Below are 25893 nucleotides of genomic sequence, written 5' to 3'. Positions count from 1 at the left end.
CCGCCCACTGCCGGGGGCAAGCCTTTGTTATCCTGTGGTTATTATCTGATATGTATCAAATGAGTTAGAAACTGTGACAGATCAAGGAAAAGCAACATAACACACAGATTCCTTAACTAACAGGACTCAAATTCTTCAAAAGACATTTTTTATCAGTTATACCACTGGTAACCAGACACCCCACAGAGGATGCCGGTCCATCGCAGTGCATATACTGACAGACAGGGGCATCTCAGGGGCTGTTTTAGGGGGGCTTAACCCTCCCTAAAATCTCTTTTTGCCCCCCCCCCCAAATATGCATACACTAATTAGCTGAACTAGTTTGTTCTCGTTCATTTTCTTTAAAATCGGGCTCTACTAGCTTAGCTTCCTTTTTCATAAATCTCTAGCGATGCTTCTGCACACAGATTATTTTACCAGAAGCACGTTTTCTGATGGTCAGAGAAGCTGCAGCTTACGGTAACGATGGAAGATTCCAGAAAGTAGCAGAAAACCAAAAGCCTCTGCTGCAGGTTTTTTTTTTGGGGGGGGGGGAGGAGAGATCCACGCACATGTGCAAACACACACACACACACACACACACACACACAGACGCGGCCCTGTGCAATTCCAGAAGTCACATTCCAGAACGTGCTCCCCCAAGGTCCAAAGGGAAAGCTGCTATATATAGCCCATTACCCCCCCTCCCCCAGCCCCCCACATCCGTAGCTTTTTACAGCAGGGCCTGGGGATCGCGCTGTGATATTCAGAGGGACATGCCTACACGTGCTGCTTATCCCCCATGTAGGTCTCAGTCCTGGGGACTGGCACATGCCCCCCCCCCCTGCCATAGGGGCGGTGCCATGGCAACTGTCACGACATCTCTGCACCACTGTGCCACGGCTCGTGAGAGTGAGACAATGGAGTCGGGCAAAGCAACAACATCACTAAACCCACGAGGGATACTCTGTGCCTTCATCTCACAGACATGGGTCGTAAATTTAATGCATGAACTATACGATACCATACAGTACTATATTATACTAGGGCTGCACAATATCATATTCCGATATATAGTCGCAATTATATTGCACATGCGCCATACTCAACAGGGCTATACATCATGGGCTTAAACGTATGTCTGTCATCTAAAGTCCGGGTGATCATATCGTAATGTGATATCAAGCAGCCCTATACTATACTATACTATACTATACTATACTATAATATACTGCTGTCTCTGGCTTGCCTTTAACAGGTATGAAAATAATATATGAACATGCTACCAACATGTATGAAAATAATGTGCACTGACAACAGGCAGTTATTATTACTACACTATACTATACTATACTGCTGTCTCTGGCTTGCCTTTCACAGGCTTACACCGACATGTATGAAAATAATGTGCACGGACAACAGGCAGTTATTATTACTATACTATACTATACTATACTGCTGCGTATATCTGGCTTGCTGTTATTGCGCTCATGCCAACATATGAAAATAACATGCAATGACAACAGGTTATACTATATTATACCACTGTACAAAGGTACTGTATACTACAGCACACTACACTACACGACACCATGGTACCCTGTACGGTAACGCCGCGTGTCTCCGGCTCATCGCCCACACGCTTACACCAGCACGGCCACGCTTTGCGCTCCTGCTCACACATCGGTGCCAGACAGCCTGTTCAGACTCTGCAGCACCACAGAGTGCCCAGCAAAGAGGTTCAACACTGCAGTCTAATGACAGAGTCATTGGCACGGCGCTATTTATACGTCCGCGCAGATGGGGAATCTGAAGTGTACATTCAGCGCAGGAGAGTGCTCTGTAATTACTGTAACTGTTAGGCTTTCCTAAGTGTCTCCGATGGCCCTCAGTGGAGGACGGCGCGACCGTCTTCCCCCTGACGCCTCTGTGCCAGTCATATCCGGGTAATGGAGTTGGGGGGGCTGGGGGGGGGGTGGATTATGAAGAAGGGAAACCCTCAGGCGGGTCTGCCTATGTGAGTCACAAAGCGAAGCGGAGCCAGTCAAGGGCTTCTTGGCACGTCTGCAGGCTGCCGCGTGACACACGCATCAAGGTCACCCCGTATTCTTTAGAAATCTGCTCACTTTCAGGTTTGAGGCTGCTGCCGCATATTAAGTTCATGTCATTATGTTTTTTTTTTTTTTTTGCTTGTTAAGGGATAAAACCAGGGGGGTCGCTATGGCTGGTTTGTGGGGGCTTCAGCTTGTCGGAATTTTTCTTTAACTCCCCCCCCCCCCCAAATAAACCTACACTGATTAGTTTAAATAGTGTGCTGTCATTCAATTTCATTATAATCAGACCCCCCTATGAAAGGCATAGCCTGCCCCTTTCATAACTCTGTGAGTCTAATATACATCGCTTTGGAGTGTGTTTCCATTCCTGGCGTGGGGTGGTCTGCAGTCCCGTGCAGTCTTTCAGCGGTGACTCACACGCGCCTCATTAATACGGCACAATTAACAGGACGGGCCACTTACCGTGAAGCTGTTGTTGACATTCTTGGTGCTCGATTCCGCCACACTGGCGTCAGACAGATCCACTTCGTCGAAAATGAGGGACTGTGGAACGGGATGGGGGGGGGGGGGTGGAGGGGGGGGAGAGAGAGGACAGAGGTTCGTGGTAAAAAGCGGCGATCGCAGATGCATGCACAGCACGGCTGCTGCCAACCTGCATCAAAAACATGGCGAGGAAGGAATCTGCCCAGAAAAATCTTCTCCGGAGATTCTCTGCGTCTTACATTATCAAGGATGCGCATAACTGGTACACAAGTATGCATTTGCTGCATAAAGTGATACGCATGGCAATTTCTTGTCATAACAGCGCAAATGCATACTCATTTCATGTACATTTGCACTGTTATGCTAAGAAATTACTATGCATTTTAACCTCTTTACTGATAATGCATATTTCATTCGCGGTATAAAGGTTAAAATGCTGGTAATTCCTTGTCGCAACAGCGCAAATGCACATGAAATAAGTACGCAATTGCCATGCATAGTGAATGCGTACTTGCTTACCAGTTACGTGCATCCCTGTGCAGTATCACAAAGATGTAACAAACTTTTGTTATCTTAAGATATACACAGACATGCAATAGGCTCTTCCCCTCAGACCGGACAAATGCCCCAAATGCGAGTGCATGCGTTCCGCATGGCGCACCTTCCCCAAGCGGCGGCTCACCATGGATGCCATGCTGATGATTCCCACCCCACCCCGCCTCCCCGAGGCCCTGGTGCTCTGCGTGGCTGCGAGAGCTGGACGCTGGGCTCTGGGCGGAGATGCACCACTGTCACAGCTGGACCTAAATGGCTGTTTGCCTGAAGGACCTCAACCCGCAACCCTAACTTGAAAAACCTACATAAAAATCCATTTTTGCATTTAAGCTCTGATACTATCACTAATATTTTAAAGATCCTTACTACAATTAAGTTGTGATATTGAACCTTCTCAGAATTCCGGGTTTTAAGCCATTTCTCAGTTGAACTAACTGATTTTTGAATATAATGAACCTTGGATCTTTTCCTGCAGCATTTCTCACATCTATATCCATATGGGGAGCAGTGCATTTTGGGAAATCAAATCTCATCTGGTGCATTTAAAAGGAGGTAGCGGCAGTGGTGTGGGGGAGTGACTGTATTGGGTTATTACAAGTTGCATGGTCTAACGGGGGTAGCCACCTTTTCTAGAGCCTGAGGAGGATCCCCTGCCAGAACAGACTGATTTGTCCCCCTAGGCATGACGTCACACACAGACTCTGTGGTCCAAGAAGACCCATAGCTCTTTCTCAGTACTACTAATCAGATGTGGAAACTAGGCCTCAGCCTGAAGCAGGGGCAACTTTCGTCAGAAAACTCACAGCTTCTTTCTAATCAATTTTGTTTCAGTGCCAGCTGTAATAAACAGTAACTTTCATACAAGTTTTCTGAGGAATCATTCTAGCTTGTTTATCATACAGAAAAAATTGCGAATGCACGACTTGGGGCCAGTTCTACAACCCTATAATAGCAGGAAAGCAAGACTCTTTCATCCTACACGGTGCTAAAAGTGTCCTGGAAATCTGAGTCAACTGTACAGTAAAAATCCGCAGCGTAAATGTGGAAGAAGGATTTTTTCTGTACCACCTACGCCGCACCCTGAAGAATCTTCAGCTGATTCTTCAGCAAAAGATCTCTCTCTTTTTTTGAGAAACGCTGAAGACATCATTGTTCGAGAAGGATCCCAGTATCCCGTACAAATGGGGACCAGTGAATTGAGGTACCACGTCTTAAAATGAGACAAGAGAATTTCAACCCAGTGGGCAAAAGTGCAAAGAAGGAGAGGGTTTGAAGGGAGGGAAAAGTACTGGAATGTTGGAAAATTCACATGACACGCAGCGATCACATGACACGCAGCGATCACATGACACGCAGAGCCGGCTGCTCTGTCCACACCTGAAGAGCACTATGCGGGGAGGACGAGGCCGTGGAATGAAGTCCCTCCCCTTGGAGATGTAATGGCAAAAAGGAGTGTTCCTTCCTGCCCCCCCTCCCCCCCAACAGGCCCCCTTAATTCAGGAGGGAGACATATGCTGGAAGTACTGAGGCACAAACGTACGGACGGACGTACGGACGGACGCGGGACAGGACACTCGTGATTGGCATCGCCGGGGTCTGTTTGACAGCAGGGAGGGGGGGCCATTCTCCGTCATGGCGAATGAGAAGCAATGCTGAGAACTGGCGTCCCCCGGGGGGTGGGGGCGGGGGAGGGGGAGAGGGCGATGCCAGCCGTGGACTTGAAGCGACGTGGTGAGGATAAGCAGATGCCCCCCTGAAGCCAGACGGCGGGAGTCCGCCGCTGCCGGTACGGCTGCTGCTGCTGACCCGGCCTGTTACCAAACCTTCCTCTGATCCACCGGCGCCCAGAGAGGGGGGGGCACGGCGAGGCCCGGTCCAGCACATGGAGAGTGCCCTCCAGAAAACCCTGCTCCGGGACGCCCGGTGCGCTCTCTCCTGCCAACGGGCCAGCACGCCACCCCCCTGCGACAGTGCAAGTACATGGGGGGGCGTTAGGGCCGGCGCAGTACTCAGGGCTCGTCGCTAGATGGCAGTGTCTGAAGAAGCCGCCCCCTCCCCCCTTACTGCGCTCTCCATGGGAGCAGAGGCTGGTCTTCACAGAAACCGTGACGTTAAAACTCCGTCTTGGGACTCTGTATCGGGGCGGTACGAGTTCTACGGGCCAGCCAGGCTCATCGACATCATCGACGACAGCGATTCCCCAGCTGCCTCTACCCGGCCCTGCCCTCAGCTGCACCCCCCCACACCCAGACTGGCTTACCTTGGCATCCTTGGCATAGTACAGCGTCCTCCCCCGCAGCTTAAAGTATCGCTTCTTCCACCGCTGGAAGGAGCTGGTCTGTTTGAGCAGTAGCCCTTCCTTTATGCTTGTCTGCAAGGAAGACAGAACGTGGCGTAATTACCAGGGTAACAGTAACCGGGTCACGAAGGTGAAGCAGCGGCCTATAGGAGCCGTCCTGCCACACAAATCCGCCGCCTGTACTCATGTGGGCGTTCGCTGTATTTATTACATTTTTTGTTTCAGTTTGCACATTATTTATCAGTACAGTACCATGTGTTGCCATTTCTTGTCACTTCTGACTTTGTTGGGTTTTAGTTTTATTTGCACGACTTCATCGCTGACTGCGCACAAGTTTTTTTACTCGCTCGCGTTGACCAAGTGTCAAGTGATGTGTGCAATAAAGCGATTAGCACAGGGATTCGATGTGATTTAGACATTATCATTCTGCCTCGAATCCCTGCAACTGGGGACGGACTAAGGGACGCGGTTTGGTATAAGGCTGGGGACCGAGGGCCCAATGAATCAGAATGTGTTGACTGTGAATGGCATGTGGGATCCCCCCCCCCCCGAAAGGTGAGGCTGAGATTATATGGGGGGTGTAGCCTATGTAGTAAAACACTGTGGTTGTAGTTAGGTCACAGGTTCAAGTCCCAGGGTTGGCAGAACAAACCAGCAAGCCCTAAATCTCCAATTGGTCCAGGCACTATCTGATCCTGCTTTCCCCAAAAAATTAATAAAAACATATGTTGCTTTGGATAAAAGAATCTGCTAAACAAATTAAATGTTGAGGCTCATGAAAGACTGCAGCTCAACCCAGATTCAAGACACACAGATGTGCCTTCAACGTTTTCTCCATCTGTCGACTGGCCACCGTCATGCACTACAGACGCTCCAGCCAATAAGAAATGACGAGCCAACCAATCAGAAACGTGCAATTTGCTGGGTGAACGTCGAGGCTCCCTCCAATGACATCTTAGCATGAGTATGACAGATGTGCTGCATCTGAACCCCATTTCAGTGATGCACAGTTACACACATCAGTCGCTATGGATAATTTATAGATGACAAAATCAGGATATTCTATTTACAAAACCCTTGACATATTAAATGCAGAGATATTTGCAGGTAAAATGAACAGTGAACAGGGTTGGACCCAAAAATGATTGGTTATTTTTACAGAAGAACACACATAACAGTCAGACCATGCAACAAAATAAATGTCATGCACTCGGGAGTGACAAAACAGATGATGGAATATTTTTCTATCTGTAATTAGTATCTGTTTTTTCTGTTGTTAGCAAAGGCTATGCAAGTCACAACTAGATTTTCCTAGCGAGCTGTTAAAACGCGTTAAAACGTGTCAGCCATGGGGACATCGCATTCCCCACTCCTCTTCGCCCATACCCCCCCCCCCCCCCCCGCGTTTATCTACAGGAAGCTCTGCCAAGATCAACTGCGCCCCAACGACAATTTCACGCTCGGGAGAAGGGAGAGAAGGTAAATGGTGAGGCGAGAGAGGAAGGCCATTACCGGGGATTGGACACGCAGCTGCCACAAACAGCCATTTCAAAGTTGACCATTTTCCCAAAAACCGAGACTCCCCCAATGAGGACGGGGCATAAACAGAGACAATGGAACCAGGGGGAAGGGGCGGGCGGGGGAGGTACGTACCCCCTAATAACCAATTTGGATTCATTCATCCCGCTAATATCAAACTCTGTCCCAGGCCATTGGATCATTGTTGAAACACATATACAGAGAGTACACACGTCACACACACAATCGTGTGATGACACCCACAAGAAGGCAGTCAACACCTTCTGATCAAACACAGAGGCAGCGAACGCTCCAATTACATGGAATCGTTAAAGAACTCCCGCACTCAAAGACATGTGGATGGTAGCTTGACTGACTTCGTTGTACAAATAAGCAGCTCTCCATTTGCCGGGTTGCCCTAACTATGCAAAAGAACCCAACAAAATCTAAGCCAGACTCTCCAGTAGGACCAAACACAAACCTGGAGCTAAAACGGGCCGAGAGGCTCTGACTGTAAACAAGAAACAGGAGCGCATTTTCCTTCCATCCCATTCATCTACAAATATAGCATGAACATGGAAGCGCTGCTTAGAACAACAGGAACACAGAGGGCCTATAGCTGGCCTATTTTTAGCAGAGGAAATATGCGCTCTGGAGGCAGAACTGCAAACAGAAAGGCAGGCTTCGATCTAACATCCTGCCGCACAGCTGTGTCAACTTAAACAGTGGCTGCAGCTCTCTCCGGGCCTGTTTCCTCATTCTAATGTTGCTCTTCAGGCAAGCAAGACTCAAACACACACTTTTCCAGCTGGTCGTTAATACAACATCAGGGATCTAATTACAAGGTGACATATCGCGCTGAGAACAAGGCGGGACGTGAACTGAAACCCTCTTTGCACAGATTTTCTCAGAGGATGCTACAATGTGGAACATGACTTTTCTTAAATCTTCTATGATATTTCACACCAACACCTAACAGAAGATCGGCAGTAGATCTTCCATGGGTTTACCACGGGTCTATTTGCAGATAAGTGGTTGGTTTCAAACTCTATTGAGAAAACATGATCCGGGAAACACAACAGCTTATGACCAGACTAACAGACTGAGCACAGCTTCGCTTAATCCAAGGAAAGCTACAAAAATCGTTATTTGGGCAGTTTAAGCACCAATTTCCTTGGAAGATGCACCTATTGCAATTTTCTTGGCCGATTCAGATTTCCGATTTTTTTTGCAAGTGTGACCCCTAGCTCATACCCATTTTTGCTGATTACGATTTTCCTTCTTATAAATATAACTGACAGCATATACAAACAAAAATCAACTTTTCTTCAATGCAAAATTTTCACAATAAAAGAAATTGTTAAACGGCTTTCCTCAAACTGCACTAAGTTACAGGATCTGTTCTCACTTAAACAAATCTCAAAATTAAAGTGCTCTGTGACTGGAAAGAGGTACAAATAACAATTAACAGAAAATGAGCTGCTATATACCCAACTTTATCTGACTTATTTTACTTTACCAAACAACAGCAGGAGCAACACATTTAAATAACAAAACAAATGTGAGTTACTTGTGTCATTTTCCAGTATGTTTAAATTCACCAGAAAACACAACACTGACCTTCCTCTCTTAAAACAAAATAATCCATAGGTTACAAACCTCCAAAAAAACTGAAGTGTACCATACATGCTATGTTATGCACATACACTTCTTACATCGCTAGTAAACTAGATTAAGATCAGGTTTTTTCATATCTTCATACTGTACGGACATTATAGCATAGGGGGTTAAAGTTTCGCTAAGATGTTTTTACTGTCATAGAAAAAAATCTTAGCTAGGTTTGCAATTTTAATGATCATTCCTTTTCAGGGTTTAATAATCAGTTTAATCAGTTTAAAGTTTACCTCTGATGTTTCACCATGTTTTCGTGGTGGTTGCCTCATAGTTTACTTTGGGTTTATGTTCATTACAAATTTCAGTCTTTGTGTCGTCTTCACTCAGTGAAGAATTTCTACATTAATGATTTGTTAGCGTGCGGCTGTGAGTGAGCATGCGGCAGTGAAGCTATTGCCTGCATCGCTGTGCGTATGACCTGTCGTGTGTAAAATGGATCGGTTCAGTATCGGAGATACATGAGACTGACCGGCCGGTCTCCGGTCCAGGCCGAGCACGCTGAGAATCAGCCGATTCCGGTCCTTGGCTGACATATTGGTGCATCTCTAATTTCCTTCAATTTGCGTGGCAAAGTTTGGGTCTCACTTTAACCAAATTTAATACCACCAGGATCTTCGATATGAAGACACAACGCCAGTTTGGGTGGTATTTCGGTAATACCACATATATTTTATATATCTTGGTGACAAAATTAGCCAAGTGGGGGAAAGGGGGGGGTAACACGTCTTCTTGATATAACACTGCGGCTGAAATAGATCAGACCTAAGTAGCTAAGTAACTCAGTAAATTATTGGTAAGATTTCACAATGCGGGATTAGTGCTGTTTTCGGAGATACCGTCAAAATACCGCAAACCCGCAGAATCATGTCTGGACAGTATGACGGTATGAAAAATTAGATGCCGGCCAAGCCCAGCACAACGTAATGTCAACATAATCACAGCCAAAACTCCACATGCATCCCGTTCGGGCACTAAACCAGGTTATTAAATGGGGGGGAGGGGTAGTGTAGGGTGCTTAGACATGAGGAGCTCTCGCCACAGAGACGTCACGACTGCGGCCCACCACTCCGTGGCCGGTTACCATGGTGAAGCCGCCGGCGCCTTATGGGGAGCCGCAGCTGGGGACGCCGCGGACGGAAGGCCGCTGTGCTTTAGTTTGATGTTCCGCTTCTACACTCTGACCTCCTCGCTTCCTCGCTATTTTACTTTGGTTCCCCGTCTGTTGCCAAGTGGGACAAGAAGCAGCCTATTAATAGATTTTCTTGCCCCCTAAATTGCAAGATGAGGAACAGCTCTCTTTAAGACATTTGCTAAAACCACTGCCCACACACAAACAACACTATGCTTACTGTCTGAAACACAGAGAGACACTCAAAAGCAGCTGCATGCACGGAAACAGACGCGGTTCACTGACACACACACACTGACACACACACACTCTCTAATCCTATGACGACCTTAACCTTAACCATAAGTAACCAATCAAAATGCTAGTCTTTTGACATTTTTAGTTTTTTGATTGCAGGTACAGATCAAAAAATTGAGTTTTCCCTCATGGGGATTGAAAAAATGGTCCCCACAACATTAAAATAACAGGTTTTTTATCACATTTGTAATATATACCTCTCTCTCACACACACACACCCACACACACACACATGTCAGGTATACCTATCCTTATGGGGCCCGCTCATTCACTTCTATGGGAAAAATGCTAACGCTAACTATGAGAAACTTAACCCCCACCCAGCCCTAACCATAACCATAAGAAACCAAACGAAATACAAGAGTTTTTGCATTATTAGTTTTTTCATAGCAGTCACCATAAGGGAAAAAAAAGGATATTTATCACGGTTTGGGGACATTGTGTTCCCATAAAGATAGGTATACACGCTCACACACACACACACACACACACACACACACACACACACACACAGACACACACACACTCGGGCTGGGTTGGATAGCAGCAGGGCCCCAGAGAGTGTAATACAGCTTTTTACAAAAGCAAGGGGGACACTCGTCCTGTCCCTGAGGATATCCAGAGCCCCCTCAACCACGCACAGCTCCGGATATGACCGTACCACCCCCCCAGCCGTTTCTCATCCGAATTCTGTCACACCCCCAGAATGCACTGCTCACTTCACTCTGACTCAACTCTGTACAGGCGAGACGGTCAAAAAAATATCTAAAAATGCGAAATGCGTAATAGATTTACTTCTAGGGCCACTAATTAAACAGAAGGCAGTAGGCGCTCCGTTTCGATGCCTGACCTAAAGTCCCCTCAGGAAAGGTCATTACGCTCCAACCATTACCAGGCCAAATTACCAACAAATAACAGTAATACGATTTGAACAGTCGAGACATCGTACATTAGGTTGGCAAACGCTTTACATTTTGTCGTCCAGTCTTCGTCCTCCAGGGAAACTCTCCATTCTCCCCTCTTCCACCCAGTAAGAGGACCAGCTCCAAGCACAGACGGAAGCCCGCTGCTTCGTGTCCACAGACGGAAGCCCGCTGCTTCGTGTCCACAGACGGAAGCCCGCTGCTTCATGTCCACCTTGAATCGAGCCAGGATGGAGACATTTGCTACCGTCGGTCATGCTACAGGTGTCTTCAAAAGACACTGGCTGTGATAGTGGTGGGAGAGCAGAGCCGCTATATTTCCCACAGTACAAGGTGGGATGATTCTGCACAGAAGAGGAATGGTGTCCATCCCCAACGCAGCTCTGCATAAATGGGCCCTTTTGCTCGTTAACTGTAGAAATTTCAGTACACCTGAACCACTCCAGTCCCGTTCCCGTATCGTGAGGAAAAAAATCATTTTAATACAGTACAACCTAACAAACATCATAGCCAGGCCTATAGCCTACCTTAAACATGCTTAGAACACTAACAGTTGGGCAAAATTCATTAACACAATGCCTATTTTAGAATAAAATGTGGAATATCCCATGCAATTTGTTGAATAAACTGAGAATGAAAAACATTTACCCATCGTTAAGTCGAAATATCGTAACACAGAGCAGCATAACCTGGGGAGCGTGTGCATGGGTCAAAAATACAAAATTTTGCACAACGTGTACTTGCTTTCAAAAATAATATTTAAAAAAATGTTTTTAAATAGTATAGCAAAGTGCCAAAATATCTCATTGGGCACCCAGGCAGACATCTAACCATGAAATGCAATGATGACTCTCCCACTCTTCAAATTCCGCCAGAAACACGTCGGTTCAACTCACTGTAGAAGATGCCTGATCGGCCTGACGCTGAGAACAGCAGCGGCGAACAGAACAGGAGCCACGCGGAGGAAGGAATTTTCTGGAAAGTTTGCCGGTAGATAGGCCGCACCCTCCGTAAGGTGGCCTCAGGCACCACAAAACGAGTCCCCACATGGAACCCCTGGAGGGTGTAGCCAGCCATGAAACACCTGGCACCACGGCCCGTAGGAAGACGCCAAGAGAATGGGCCACATTTGGAGACAACTGGAGAGACTGGCCAGGGAACGAGATGCCTTGGCAGCTTATGGCCTGGGACGGGTACTAGGTCTAATTAAGTAAGTTTAATCCTTATGGCTTACATGGCGCCCTGATAAACACATCAATCAAGCTGGCCTCGTCTGCTGGGACCCTGTCCGTGCAGGTCTCTCTCGCCGGTGACGTTAGGGAAGTTATAGTTTGGGAACGTGTCCCAATTGAGGTTCAGATCCAGACTGCGTAGCTTGCAGTGCTTTGCCTTAGAAGGGAGCAGAGCTCTTTTGACTGTCTGGGGGACTCTCACAGTGAGGGATTACGCGGAGACGTGCGGGGTTGGCCAAGCTCTGCCCCGTCCCCGGCGTAATCTCCAATCAGGCGGCTTTTAAAGGCCTCTGGATGAGAAGCGTTCCATGACGTCCTCGTGACAATGCCAGAGAAGAGCCTGTTAGGTCGTCGGTCTGACACCTAAATGAATAGCGTGGTAAAGCAGGGGGGGGGGGGGGGGGCAAACAGCATCCCTTAAAACACCATTTTCATCACATTCGACTAAAGAATTGGGTCACAGTAAATGTGTTTCTAATTCCTGAGGTCGTTCTTGGGGTCAGACTATGGCCCTTTGTGGCTCGACGGACAGACAAAACAAGCACACAGAATTCAGCTACACTACTTTGACAAAAACCACCGGACGCTAGAGAAAATACAACTTACGCCTTTCTCCCAGAAACCAGCAAAGACTCTGACGGCGACACAGGGATTTAATTTGATACAGGCATATCCGCAGGACGGTCTGAAATTAACCCACATGGAAGAGCATTTCTTAGGTTATTCATAGCATGAATAGGACAGGACTTTTTTCAACTAAAACTGTGTACAAATTTAATTGAAGGACAAAACCAACAGCAGAATTAAAAAGATATGCATATATAAATATCCGTCTGAGCCAGATGCACCAGAGTTAGAGCTTTGTTATATAAGCCATTTTTAGCATTGCATGGTACAGTCCTTCGAAGCAAGAGTGATCTCGATAAACGAAGCAATCCAACTGGAGGAAGCAGATCTACTTTGCATTAACACAAAAATAGGGAAATGAGTTCACACTTAAAACCCACTGCACTTAAGAGATATCACTTCCACGGAAAGTTTACCACAAAGCTGCAACCGGCTGAATGATTATACCTTGTCAGCAGTTCGTACGCAATTTTCCCATCTCCGAGGATACGGAGTCTTTGTTTCCGGGGATAGCAGGGAATAAGGTGGTAATTATCTTTGTCAGCAGGGTTTAGGGCAAAGGCAGGAGGGGTGACATGAGTCTTAACTGACAGATAATCAGTAGTGGGGGGGCGGTCATTTAAAATACTGCTGTTTGTTAATTAATTTTTTGTTGACAGGGACAGTGCACAATGATATAAATGAGGTTCATCAGTTGCCCCTGGGCAGGATTTTACAAAAAGGAGAGATTAACAGGAAATGTTAGTCCTACATTTAGACGAATGCCCACCTGGCATTCGCTGGGAGAACACCAATCAGCTTTGGGGGGCATCAGACAATCACCTGACCATCAGCTGTGCACCAATGAGGAGGAGGATGAGGATGGGATAGATCTTATTCTTAATGTCCTTACATTAGGTAATGTAACTAACACAAAATGCTCAGCACGGTATTCTGCAGAACACTATCTAATACACTTTCAACTCTCCATGACTTCAGTATTGTTGAAGAGAGGGCTATCAAATCTCATAGTGGTTGTTTCACACCATCGTCCTGACGGTAACGTCGTATTTTTACTAAAAGCAAGAGGAAGTGCTTGCCCAGTCTGGGGGAGGGACACCCACAGATCTGCCTCAGCTCGTTCCACCGAAGGGCGCAATCCATACCCTAGCATGGTGGGACAGGCCAGGGCAACCAGCGCAGACAGAGGCACTGGGGGATTCCCCTGGCTGCAGACGGGGGGGGGGCACCACTGCCTGGGAATGCTAAAGACATCGGGGATGATGCCTTGATAATGTGATCTGATTGTTCCGTAATGAATGACGGCACCGCTGACCACAGGTACGGACAGGGGAGAAGAAGAGAGCTTCACATTGGAGGGGGGGGGGGGCATACATGAATAATTTAAATGATTAAATGAAAGGTCTATTGATTAAGGGGAACCATATGAAGCCAAATTAAATACTGGGGGGTACACATCACTCCATTCAGCCCAGTTCCTATGCCACTGGTTTCAGAAACTGGCAGCATAAGAATAAATAAAAAAAGGAATTTATGAGACCCATCCATCTAAGTAAAAAATAAATAAATGATGTTTTATTTGCCATTTGCACAGGTACAATGGAAGGCTTCTTTTCACATATCACATCTTTCTGTCCTTTAAGTCACATACACACGCACATACACAGGTTTGTAATTATATCTTTGTGGGGACTCTCCATTCATTTCTATGGGGAAAAGTTTTATAACAAGAACCATTACTTTATTCATCCATCCATCCATTTTCTGTAACCGCTTATCGTATTCAGAGTCATGTGGGGTCCAGAGCCAATCGGCACCCAGGATGGGGCACCAACCCTCCACAGGACACGCCGTTCACTCACACATGCACACCTAGGAGCAAGTTTGGTAACTCCAGTCAGCCTCAGTATGTTTTTTGACTCGAACCCTGGTCCCAAAGGAGTGTGGCACCAGTGCTAACTACTGCACCACCATGCCACCCCTACTTCAGTCACTGGTTTACTATACTGGGGTTTGAGGGGAGCCCGAGTGCGGGGAGCTTCAGGAGGGGGAGTGATTCCCATCCCGGTCTCAGGGAGCCCAAGACGGTCCACGTTTCTGCCCCCTCCCTTTGCGAAAACGCGGCCTGCCTGAGAGAGCCCGAGGACCGGGGTAGGGAGACGCTGGCCTAGAGCCTCCTCTGCACTCACGCTGCTTCTTAATTTCATCATCAGTGGATTATTAGGGACCCACCCATGCATTAGCGGGGCGCTAACACAGAATACAAAGTTCCAGAGCTGAGAGGCATGTTTAATGTTATGCTTAATTTAATAAAAGCCACTCTCTGACATCCCTTCGATTCCCTCCACTGGTGTTATCACCGCTGTCCCCTACCTTATCGAAACTGCCAGCTGCCCGGACTCAGAGTAACAAAAAGGCACATTTTACATTCAGACCAGAGGCGGAGAAATATCAGTAGATTATACAGTACAGTCCACGACAGGTTTCCTGTGGCCATGCCGAATCTTCAGAGAGAGTTTAAGCAATAGATATTTGTCATTACGGTAATATTGTCACAGTCTTGGGTAGGAGAGCTGGGTGACTATAATGGTCATTACCAATTTTAATTTTAAGTCTCGTTCCTGGTTTTTATATACTGACGTCTTCTGGTTTTCTCTCACCGAGACCCAAATGTCCAAGCAGCGACATTCTTATGATTCCTCACTTTTCCCTCTTCATGCACCGAAGCAGAAATTCATTGTTTGTTTAGTAACAAAGTTACCCGCTCAATGCCTACTCCTGGCCAACCCTGAAAGGGAATCGCCCAATGAAACAGCAATCCCTAGGTCACATGATTCGGCTAGCCAAACCGCCCAGACTTTCCCCATAGTGCTTTATCGACTTTTATTGATAGCTAGTATATTAGACGTTTTTTCCTATGATGAGGCTACATCTCGAGTGCTAATGCTATATTTGTTAGTTAAGCTTATTTTCTCCATCTGCAGAGTGACTTTCACAATTAAGAACCATGTGCATTTTTTCATTTTATTTACCTGTGTGAATATCAGAAAAGCAGATATACTGTCTAGAGAGTATTTTTGCATTTTGGAAATACTGTTTCTAACATCAAATGGTTAGTCAGACAGCGACCAGCGACCAGCTACGACCAGTGACCAGCTACGCCTAGCGACCAATCAAAATGGGTTGATTAGTTCTAAAAAATAATTACGAAAAATGTGCATACTACCATTCCTCATCTGGTATTCACTCTGATCCAAGTTTAATTTTGCACATATAAGGTAATATACAGCAGAGAGAAATATTTGCCATCTATGTACAGCTGTGATTTGAGTGCCTTTAAATCTGCCCCGTTTTGAGTGAAGCCTCCAACGGCCTGGTTCCAGAACGCTGCCAGCTGTATAAAGTTGTTTTATATCTGATTTTATATCTCAGTACAGAGATAAATGATCATATTGTTCTTTACAAAACATGTGTGCAGGTATTTATAGGACTTAAGGTCCTCTGAGGATCAATGGTTCAATAATTTCAGGGCAATCTAATATCGCTTAACGTATCAACAGTTACCATAAAGTCAATTAGGGCTAAACTGTGAGCTAAAGTATCTTAGCTATTACTTTTTATTCATTAATGTGAGCTATAATAATGGTTAACATGCATATTTATAAATAGCATTTCCTGTGTATGCAATGTCTCTCTGCTTCTGTATTGAGGAATGAGGACTGACAGCCGTATACATTAATAAAAACTGTATCCTCCAATATATCAACAGTCAGGTAACATCAATGGGCTTTTTAAGGGAGAGGTGCTGATAACATGGGACTGAATGCTTATTCTCAGCTAACTTTCATTTCCCCAGACGTTTTTACTGGTCGTATGACGTAGGGGAACAACCTACGTCCCCAGCTTCCTTGGCTGAGGGCCCGGGTTCCGGAAGGTTCTGATCTCCCACCCTTCACCGCTCCCATCGAATGTTTTCTGATCACGCATCCCCAGGAGACGGCCACGCTGAAACCAAAGCGGTGGTAAAGCATGGAGGCACTTTCCGACAGCAGATCTTTGAGACGACCATCAGGACGTCTAGACTTGTGATGATTAATGTTTTACAAGCTCTCTAACAGGGTGATCAGATCCTTCGCTTGCATGGCATAATCGTATCGCAGCAATAAACTAGGAGACAGTTGCGTTACCCTATATGCACAACACATTACAATTAGGAAAACTGATACGGAATAGAACTTCAACTGTCTGGATATTTATTAAGCAAATCTGTAGATAATTGAATCATCAAAAACATTAATTCTTTACACAACATAGAGGTGCAATCCCCGTTTCAGACATTTTGTTCTCAAAGAAATATTGTTGCCTTAATGAAATAATCTAATAGAACAGAATCTGTACTGAGAAAAATTAGCGAAAATTTTGCATGAAATTCACTGGTAAAAGAAGCATATGGAATATTCATAAATCTACACATGGGGCCTGTTTGTTTGCACCAAGGATAGCAAAACCTGAATATGCCGTAAAACTGAACATGACTGTCGACTTCCCAGACCATGATAACAGGCATTTTAAAACAAATTAGAGGATCTTACGAATTACACTGGACTACAGGTGTCAGACCATGAGGTACATTGTTTTTTGTCTGACAGAGCACTTCATTAACTATTATGTTTTAACTGAGCTGCTACCTAAATGGATTATGTGATTAAAACCAGAGAAGAAATACGTTGATTGATTAATTACTATCATTTGCTTGAAACCAAATTTGTGTATCTAATTAAACTTTTATAGCAACCGCATTAATAAAAAGTTCCCTTTAGTTGAGTGATTGAGAAACTAAACTAGTTTCAAACCTAATATACATACAACTGATTAATCTATGTAAATTATAACATAAGAAGGTCTAAGTAATATAAAATTAGTAAAAAAAAAACAACAACAACAATAACATTGTGCATCTATGGGGGAAGTAGCCTATATTTACAAATCAAGTTTCATTAAAACTGTAGAAACAGGGAGTCCCCAGAAAGCACATTTGGTTCAGAAGGTTAATTGGAATTAAACCCAACAAGCCCTATAATCCATGAGGAATAGAGTCTGATACCCATGAATTAAGCCAAGCATCTTGTATTTGCTCATAAACAATACTGGTCCAAATCACAGATGGTGTCTTGATGAATGATGTATAGTCAAACCATGATGTTCCCTTTTCGGATGGAGAAACAATCCAAAAGTGCCATAAGGAGAGCTATTTGAATCTCATGGTTTTCATACAAACCTTACGGATCACACGAACTAAAAAAACAAAGCGATAATATTGAAATTTGCCATCTTTCACCATCTAGCCCACAATAAGGACTATATCTCTAACCAGATTTTTCCCCCTGTACCATATACCCATTTAAGAATATCTTTGGGGGGGGGGGCATGCATGGGTAATTCAAAAAAGTCACAAAAAGCCCTCCTTCATTCACATTTTTCCCAGTAATGGTTTTTTTATATAAATGTCAAATATGCATCAAAAGTCCTTTGCCTGAAAGGAGCCAGTGACGTCATAGACGTGTCTGGGCTCTTTTCACACAGAACGCCTTATTGATGAAAAGGCCAAGCCCACAAAAACTAAAGACTGGGCAAGCAGTAAACGTTTCATCGGGGGGAATATGTTGAACTGGTTCTGGGGAAATAGAATTTTTCCACGATATGTCTGTGCATTGTTAAAGGATGTTCTGTTCCCTAGCAACAGTGCTCTAGAACCTTAAAACCACTGAACTGAAAGGGTTCAATGGTTGGAGAACTGAATCTCGTGCCTCTACGTCTGATTCCAATCAACAGCAGGTCCTGTGAGTAACTGCTGTGCATCGATCTTAAACCAGGTGACTTCTGAATTGTACAGTATTATAGCACATGTTTTAACAATTTTACGTCAACAGAGGTGGTTAAGATACTTTTCCAGCAAGGTACCTTCCAGCAGAAAATAAACAGCAAAGCAAGAAGCATGTGATTAGCCAGAATCAACAGAGATGGATGCAGAGCATATTTGTTGACTTACAGACCTGTGCCTCATTACCTAATCTGGCCCATGCGCCAGAATGGGCTACCTTTGGCTAAATCTAGCTAAATCCAGCTTTTTCCTATATGCAAACATTTAACGGTTGAACTGAGTGTTTTATGAAACCTACAAGCACCACAAAAGCTGACCACACAGTTTCCCTCAATCAGAAACATAATGAACACCTCCAACCACAGATGTAATGTCCAAAAAAAGGCGGATTGTCATTCGGAGCTGCATTAGCCTTGCACGTTAGCCTTGCACGTTAGCCTTGCACGTTAGCCTTGCACGTTAGCCTTGCACGTTAGCCTTGCATCTCTGCCCATTTAACCTCCCGTCTGCTAGCAGTCAGGTTAAAGCTTAGAGCGTCTTGCTAGACTAAACCTTATTCCACGCCTCAAGAGAGGGAGACTCACTGGAAGAGAGTCTGAAGTCACTGGCTATTTCATTAGGTGCTCATACAGACTCAGCAAACACCAAAATATTACAAGGTAAAGTATTACACAGGCCTGAAGAGAAAGGGAATATTTACTTTAGCCATCTTCATGTTTGTCTTAACTGTACAATACTTGCAACTAGCTTTATAAATGGAAAGTGAACCATTTTACTACAGCTGATGGGTTTGTGATGTTAATATCAACGCTGCATGTTATGTACATGCAATTGTTACATCATAAGGACCATAATGGTCAGTTGGGTTGGGACCATTGATAAGTTACAATAAAGCATCTTCCTTGGGCACAGGAAACAACACTTAGCAATCTTTACAATTTTAATGACTGTTCCCTTTCGAGATCTAGTGTATGTTAAAAAAATCTTACCACTTGAATTTTACCTCCGCTGCTTCTGCACGAGCGCTGCACCTGATCTCTGTACCAATCATAATCATTTTCATCCCTGCTGTCAGTCTCACTCAGACAATGCAGCGCTTCTGTGAGAAATTTACCAAAAATGTTTGAGGAGGAAAAAAGCAAACAAGAACTGGTCACCGAAAGACACTGGACTTCCACTGAATGGAAATATCTCGGATTCCATAAAGACGATATTGAGCAAAAGCGAGCGATCAGTCGGCGCAGATCTGCAACACCCGCGGCAAAATATTCGCCAAAAATGTCAGATATCATGTGATTTTTTTTTCCAATATCGTGCCGCCCTACACTATACTGTACTTGATATATATATATGTATGTTTTTTTTCTAAAAGATCTGCCAAAAGACCTACAGCCATTTTCTTCCTCAGCCCCTTCCTGTCTGCAGGATCGTCATTCTCAGTCGTTGGGTATGATATTGAAAAAGCAGCTTGCCCTTTTTTTCCCCTCTCCTTGAGGCCATTAGCTAGATGAAGATATGGTTGGTGGTTGCCATGGAACCAGCAACTCGTGGTGGTGGGGGGGGGGATGTCACTGCACCCTTGCAGTCAGAGATACATGGCATCTGGACTATTGAGCAGAGGAGTGGGCGGAGTCTGGCTGATGTATCTGCGGTCGAACGGAGCGACAAGCCTCGCTGAGTAAACACCAAAGCGGAACGGTGCTCTTGCGGCCACGTGCTACGCCGCCGCGCTCCCCACGCCACACCACGGCACGGCGTGCCAACCGCCTGCCTGCCTCTAATACCCAGTGTTAGGGGCTGCAAAGACCATCCGAAACCCTGAGGTGTAGGGAAGGACCCAGACCTCACACAGGTCGCCGGGTCACAGGAGACGGCGCGATTCTGTGCCTCTCCCTCACCGGAGCGGATGGCCCCGGTGCCCAGGAGCTTCCGTCCCGCAGTGGCAGATGGTTTGGCGGGCAGAGAGAGCCGGAGGGATGCAGCATGCCAAAGGCAGGCGTGCCAAGAGAAGACTCCCGTTCGATTAGGGCGGCAGGTAGCGCAGCAGACAGGCCTGAACTAGCAGACAAAGGTCTGCCAGCTATAGTCCCAGGATGGTATTCTCTCAGCGGGCAAAAGCGAAAGCTAAAAGGAGCCACGTCTGCTCAGACCCTACGGGCACGGCAGAGAAGACGCCTAATACCAAAAAATCAAAAACAAAATTACCTAGTCTTTCTGAGTGCATGTAGGCCTATATTAATATTATTTACCCTTTTCAAGCGAGTACACTACCTTCCTTTAAAAGACAGAGCAGGCGTGGAACTTAATTAAACATACGTGCTGTTTGAATAGTGTAATGTGGTTTAGTTACACGTGTTTTGCCGCGTAACCTTTGGCGGCCCCATAGTTTAAACTCGCACCATCTCATTAAGGCACGGATTCTATAAGGCAGACAGAAGCATTACTTACTGTACTTAGGTCCATGCTGACGCTACATAGCTGTGGCTGATTGGACAACGGCCCAATAATTTACCTGACACTTTCATCCAAATTAACTTACAGTACAGAGAAGGCTTACAGCTTAAGTATTCTCCCTGGAATCTGAACCCGTGACCTTTGTGTTGTCGACACAATGTGCTGCCTGTTGCGCGACAGGAGCAAAATGCTGCCAATCTCTGAGGGAAAAAAAGATGTTTTCTTTTTCAGGATCTACATGGTTATCTTGACTTTCGAAAGGTACCGGAAGAGGCTGAGGTGTGGCGGAGCGCAGAGTCAGCATGCAGGTGATCGGCATGTGTTTTGATGCGTGTCCTTTACTTTAAGGATGATTAACTGACTATCATTTACTGCTCTGAAGAATTGTTAATTAGCATAACAAAGGGACCCACTCTCTTCATCATTTCCAGGTCCCAAAAAGGCATGCTAAATTTAGCCGCCTTAAATAATGTAGCCAGGCATTAGTCAATAATTGAGTGGACTTTCTCTGTTTAGAAAAGAAGCAGCTCTTAATCCCAGTGTGAGAGGAGTGAAACAGGCCAGGCAGCTTGATCAAGGCAGACACTCCGCTCACTTTCTCTTTCCACGGTTTTAGGCAGTAGTTTAAACTACTTCAGGGTCTTTTTTCCCCATATTCACTGGAAATCATAAGGACCCAGGATCTATGGCTTTGCACACTGCAAGTCAGGCTGAAACTCCCAGTAAGAAACTTTTCCCAAAAAAATCACAATCCTAATGCTTAAATTTTACACACAGTACTAATCAGATGTTACTTCGTGATATGGCAAACTTCGTTACAAAGAGTCGATGAAAAGACTCTAAGTACAACATCTTTACAATAACAATGTGTCCGTATATTAATAATTATAAAAACAACAAATATCAATATGTTTTAAAAACATCAACATCTGGCCTAGCAGGTTTGACACTTTTTGGGTATATAATAATGCGGTTAATTACTTGTCGTTAATTTTAATCTTTTCTGAAATGTCGCGCTATTCAACGTCTTTATAGACCTTGCAATTGTGAATAGTCACTATACACGAGCTACTAAAAATATGAGGTGCCAGATCTAATAGCAAAGATAAACGCTTCTCTTTTATAAAATAATGAGTTAACTTACAAAATCGTTATTTTAAATTTATTTTGTGTATCACCTTCAGGATTATTAGAAAAGCAGCTAGATGTATCGGCCACGAGTCCCTGAGAGTTCAGACCGCGCTGTAAATGTTCATAAAGGCTACAACGTAGATGAAACGTTTTCAAGCCACACTTTCCGTCTGCGACCATAACTATTTTATGGACTTATTTTATTTAATACGTGTTACAATTCATTACAGACGACAAAAAATAACAGAGGGGCGTGTAAATGTACAGCGATCTGCAATGTATCAACAGTTGGTTGCCACAGAAAGCCGCGTCCTGCGGCCATAGCTGACACCTCCAGCTGTTTCTTACCTTGCTCCTGATCTGCCCAGATGTTGACACTTTTCTGATGAGTTTCTGGGGCCCTTCTTGTTCCCCCTCGCTATCAGAGGACTCGTCCACCGCACCCGGCCCTCCGACCGCCCCCATGACATGCCGGTGCATCCCGGAGCCGCCGATCCCAGGCGCGGCGGCCGCCTCTTTCTCCGGCTCCTGGTGGGCAGGGGAAGCACAGCACTGCGGGTTAGCCTTAGCGCGGTCAGCCGCTCCCTTCCTCTCCGGGACCCGAGAGCCGGACAGCGGCTGGAAAGCAGCCCTCTTCGCCGCCATCTTCCGCTACCTTTCCGTCTCCGATTCACTTTTACCTATTTGAAAGCCGTACGGGAGCACAGGAGCCCGTGCGGAGCTGCCATGATCGTGCGATAGGCATTTACTCTAAGTGCTTTCGCGGCTTCGGTGGGCACATGGAGGCTGGGGATCGCCCCTGCCGCCTATGCCGTGCAGGATCGGGAGGAAACCTCTGCAGCAGACCCTAGCGGCTGCTGGAAGCGCAGGAGCACCGGGGATCACCCGTGTGCTCCCTGCCCATTCTTAGCACACCTAAAACTGTTATATTAGTAACCAAAATAAACATAGCGGAAGGTTTTTATTCAGCGGAAAAAATTATTTATCCATTGCACATTTCGAAAAGTCGTTCTCCTCAAACAAAGCTTGATTTAGCGCTAAACAAACAAAATCCAGTATGGCTACAGTATCATAAATTCATTAAAATACAGTTAACTTCAATTATGTTGTCTAAGGGTTGTCTAAGATTTGCATTCTGGTTTATTCAGATTTCTGCAAAGTAATGTTCAAACAATGGTGAAAATTATTCAGTGACACGATTGTATTCAAATTATGTCATTATGTTAATGGTTAATAGCTATGTTAATATTTTCATGCTATTTTACTATCGTATGAGAAACATATGGTGATGTAAATCATATAACGTTTTTGACGTCGCTTTGACATTCCCTGTTTATATTTACAACTACTTGTATGTAGATTATAGCCTATATTTCTCTTACACCCTACATTAGTTTAATTTGCAAATCGTAGATTTTCTCCAGAGAAAAAAAAGCATATAGGCTATAGGCTACATAAAACTAACATGTAATATTCGGAAGAAAATTAGGCTATAGATAAATTAATATCGTTGTTCTGCAATGTTCATTTAACATTTTTTCCAGTACTGTGAGAGGGAGGATCAGATCGAGCAGGAGAGAAACACAAGGAAAGACTATTTATGTTGAAATGGAAATATCGGCCATTTCTTGATAAACGGGATCATTTTATACAACGGGTGCTTCATATAGTTGTATTACTACAGACACCTTTGGTGTTAATGAGTCTATCTACACAGTGTTATTACAAACCATCGAATGTTACTTCATATTCCTCTGTTCCAGACTTCAAGCAGACCATAAACTTTGAATAGACTGCCCATTTTGAATTCTCTATTCATTACACCGCAGAAGTGTTTTTTTTGCCAGTATTTAAATACAAACAATAAATTACACGTAGTGGATACTTATGTAGGCTATTAATGCATAGGCCTATATTCAAACGGAGAAAAACAACTTATTCTAAGGCAAACTTTGTATTTTATTTGATATTTAAAAACAAGTATTACAACTATTATATTACAATGTGTTTAAATATTCGTGATAAAATTTGACACTTGCATAATATCGCTGGTCCAGTTTTAGTGGCTGGCATCCAATGTTGGGACTATAATGCAAGCGACTGTCACAATCTAGAACATATCACGACAACGACGACCTATATATATATATATATATATGCTAATATATAGTGGTGTCACTAGCAGAAATAATCGGTAAGACAATATTCATGGTACAAACGTGTTTTTGGCGGTGCAGAGTCATGGAACCCCGCAGCATTCCATAAATCTAACAATAAAGACGGACCGTATCCCTAAATTAAACTGTCTTCTTCAAATATCTTGTTCACAGCCCTGACTGCACAGACTGAATCATTGTCTGAGAAACCGGTTTAGAATTGGTTTTGTCCGCCTACCCTTCTATAAATTCGGTAATTTTTAATTAAGGAGACGAAAATATTACTCTCTATTCAAATACACCATGAAAGATGAGTGAACGTGACACCACTTAGTTTACAGACTGATCTTGCTACATTGTTCACTGCGTCCAATAATAAGTGTCCAGTGGATTCGCACGTTTCCGATTTCAGAAATCAGAAAAAACACTAACAAAACAAACTTTTAATCTTCAATTTAATTATGTATAGTTCTTAGTGCTGTTCAAAGGGAGGTTCTTCGCTGTTGAACACTATGAAAGAAATGTAATATACCCTGCAGATTAGCCTATAAGCCTATAAGGTCTTGTATTGCAATCGATTTCAGATACAAAGGCACAACGGACCAAATTTACTTCCTTTTAGTACAAAATAAAACATACTGACCAGTTCCTCCCAGACGGGGCTTCGAGTGTATCGGTGGACATCTTCCATAATTGCTATCCGATCTGTCAGGCTTCTTGTGGAGATCGGCGAGTTTCGACGTATTTACTACTGGCGTCTAAGCATAAAGCCGCACGCGGCGTGGCGTTTTAAACCGAGTGTGTATTTCGCTTCCCTCCTTTTCCCCGCATCGTCGCTTCCCCTCCGCGCGGCTTTTCCAAGGGTTGAGCTTCTCCGCCACGTGATAAATGTCATCCTGTATAAGGGGTAGAAGGCAATGCTGCTGATGTCATCTCGATGCAGGAACACTTGCTTACCCCTTCTTCTTTTTTAAGGGCAATACAATAAATACAAAACTGTTCTCATTTAACATCGGTATTTAAAGAAGACGTCTAAAACTGACTGTTTAAACAGAAATAGACCCAAATAACAACGAGGTCTGCTTTTATACTGACAAGAAATATACTGTATAACAACGTACAGTAGATATTGCTCCATTTAGTCGTGTAATGGGCCTAATATTAAAATTACCTACAGTACGTGTGCAGCAACAAGTAATTGTCATCAGTTAAGTCGCAGTTTAGGTTGGGCAAAGCTAAAATTGCATGTCTTATGCGTGATTTCATACATAACAAAAGGGGGAAATGCTTAATTTGATCTGAGGGTCCCCGGAATAAAACGTCCAATAATCGAAATAATATAATTTAAAATAATAATTAATGTATATATAGAATATTTTTCTTGATGTAATTTCAAATTAATTGCTGCCTATATATAATTATTATAAATTATAGGCTGTACAGTAGCCTTTATCGCACTATATAATTGCTGCAAATTAGTAGCTGTTGAAAATAACCAAGT

At 44.5% G+C, this 25893-nt stretch overlaps 1 protein-coding gene across 8 annotated transcripts in view; it reads right to left on the bottom strand.

Moving 5' to 3' along the window:
• Positions 1 to 25286, bottom strand: part of dgkh (diacylglycerol kinase, eta) — a 60220-nt gene extending 34934 nt beyond the window's left edge. For 2 of the 8 annotated variants that reach the window (XM_023823633.2, XM_023823723.2), the window contains exons 1-4: positions 22585 to 23084; positions 5332 to 5442; positions 4878 to 5033; positions 2496 to 2576 (exon numbers count right to left, since the gene is read on the bottom strand). In XM_023823633.2, the coding sequence (XP_023679401.2) occupies positions 2496 to 2576; positions 4878 to 5033; positions 5332 to 5442; positions 22585 to 22881 (645 nt within the window). In that variant the 5' untranslated portion in view covers positions 22882 to 23084. Of the gene's footprint in view, positions 1 to 2495; positions 2577 to 4877; positions 5034 to 5331; positions 5443 to 22584; positions 23085 to 25035 lie in introns of those variants that run through there. The other 6 variants (XM_023823890.2, XM_072697910.1, XM_023823809.2 and 3 more) reach the window with 5 other exon arrangements.
• Positions 25287 to 25893: the final 607 nt, after the last annotated feature.

The sequence above is a fragment of the Paramormyrops kingsleyae genome, chromosome 1 (assembly GCF_048594095.1).
Source record: "Paramormyrops kingsleyae isolate MSU_618 chromosome 1, PKINGS_0.4, whole genome shotgun sequence".
Taxonomy (NCBI): domain Eukaryota; kingdom Metazoa; phylum Chordata; class Actinopteri; order Osteoglossiformes; family Mormyridae; genus Paramormyrops; species Paramormyrops kingsleyae.
Note: the sequence above shows the minus strand (reverse complement) of the source record. Positions and strands in the feature narration are given on the sequence as shown.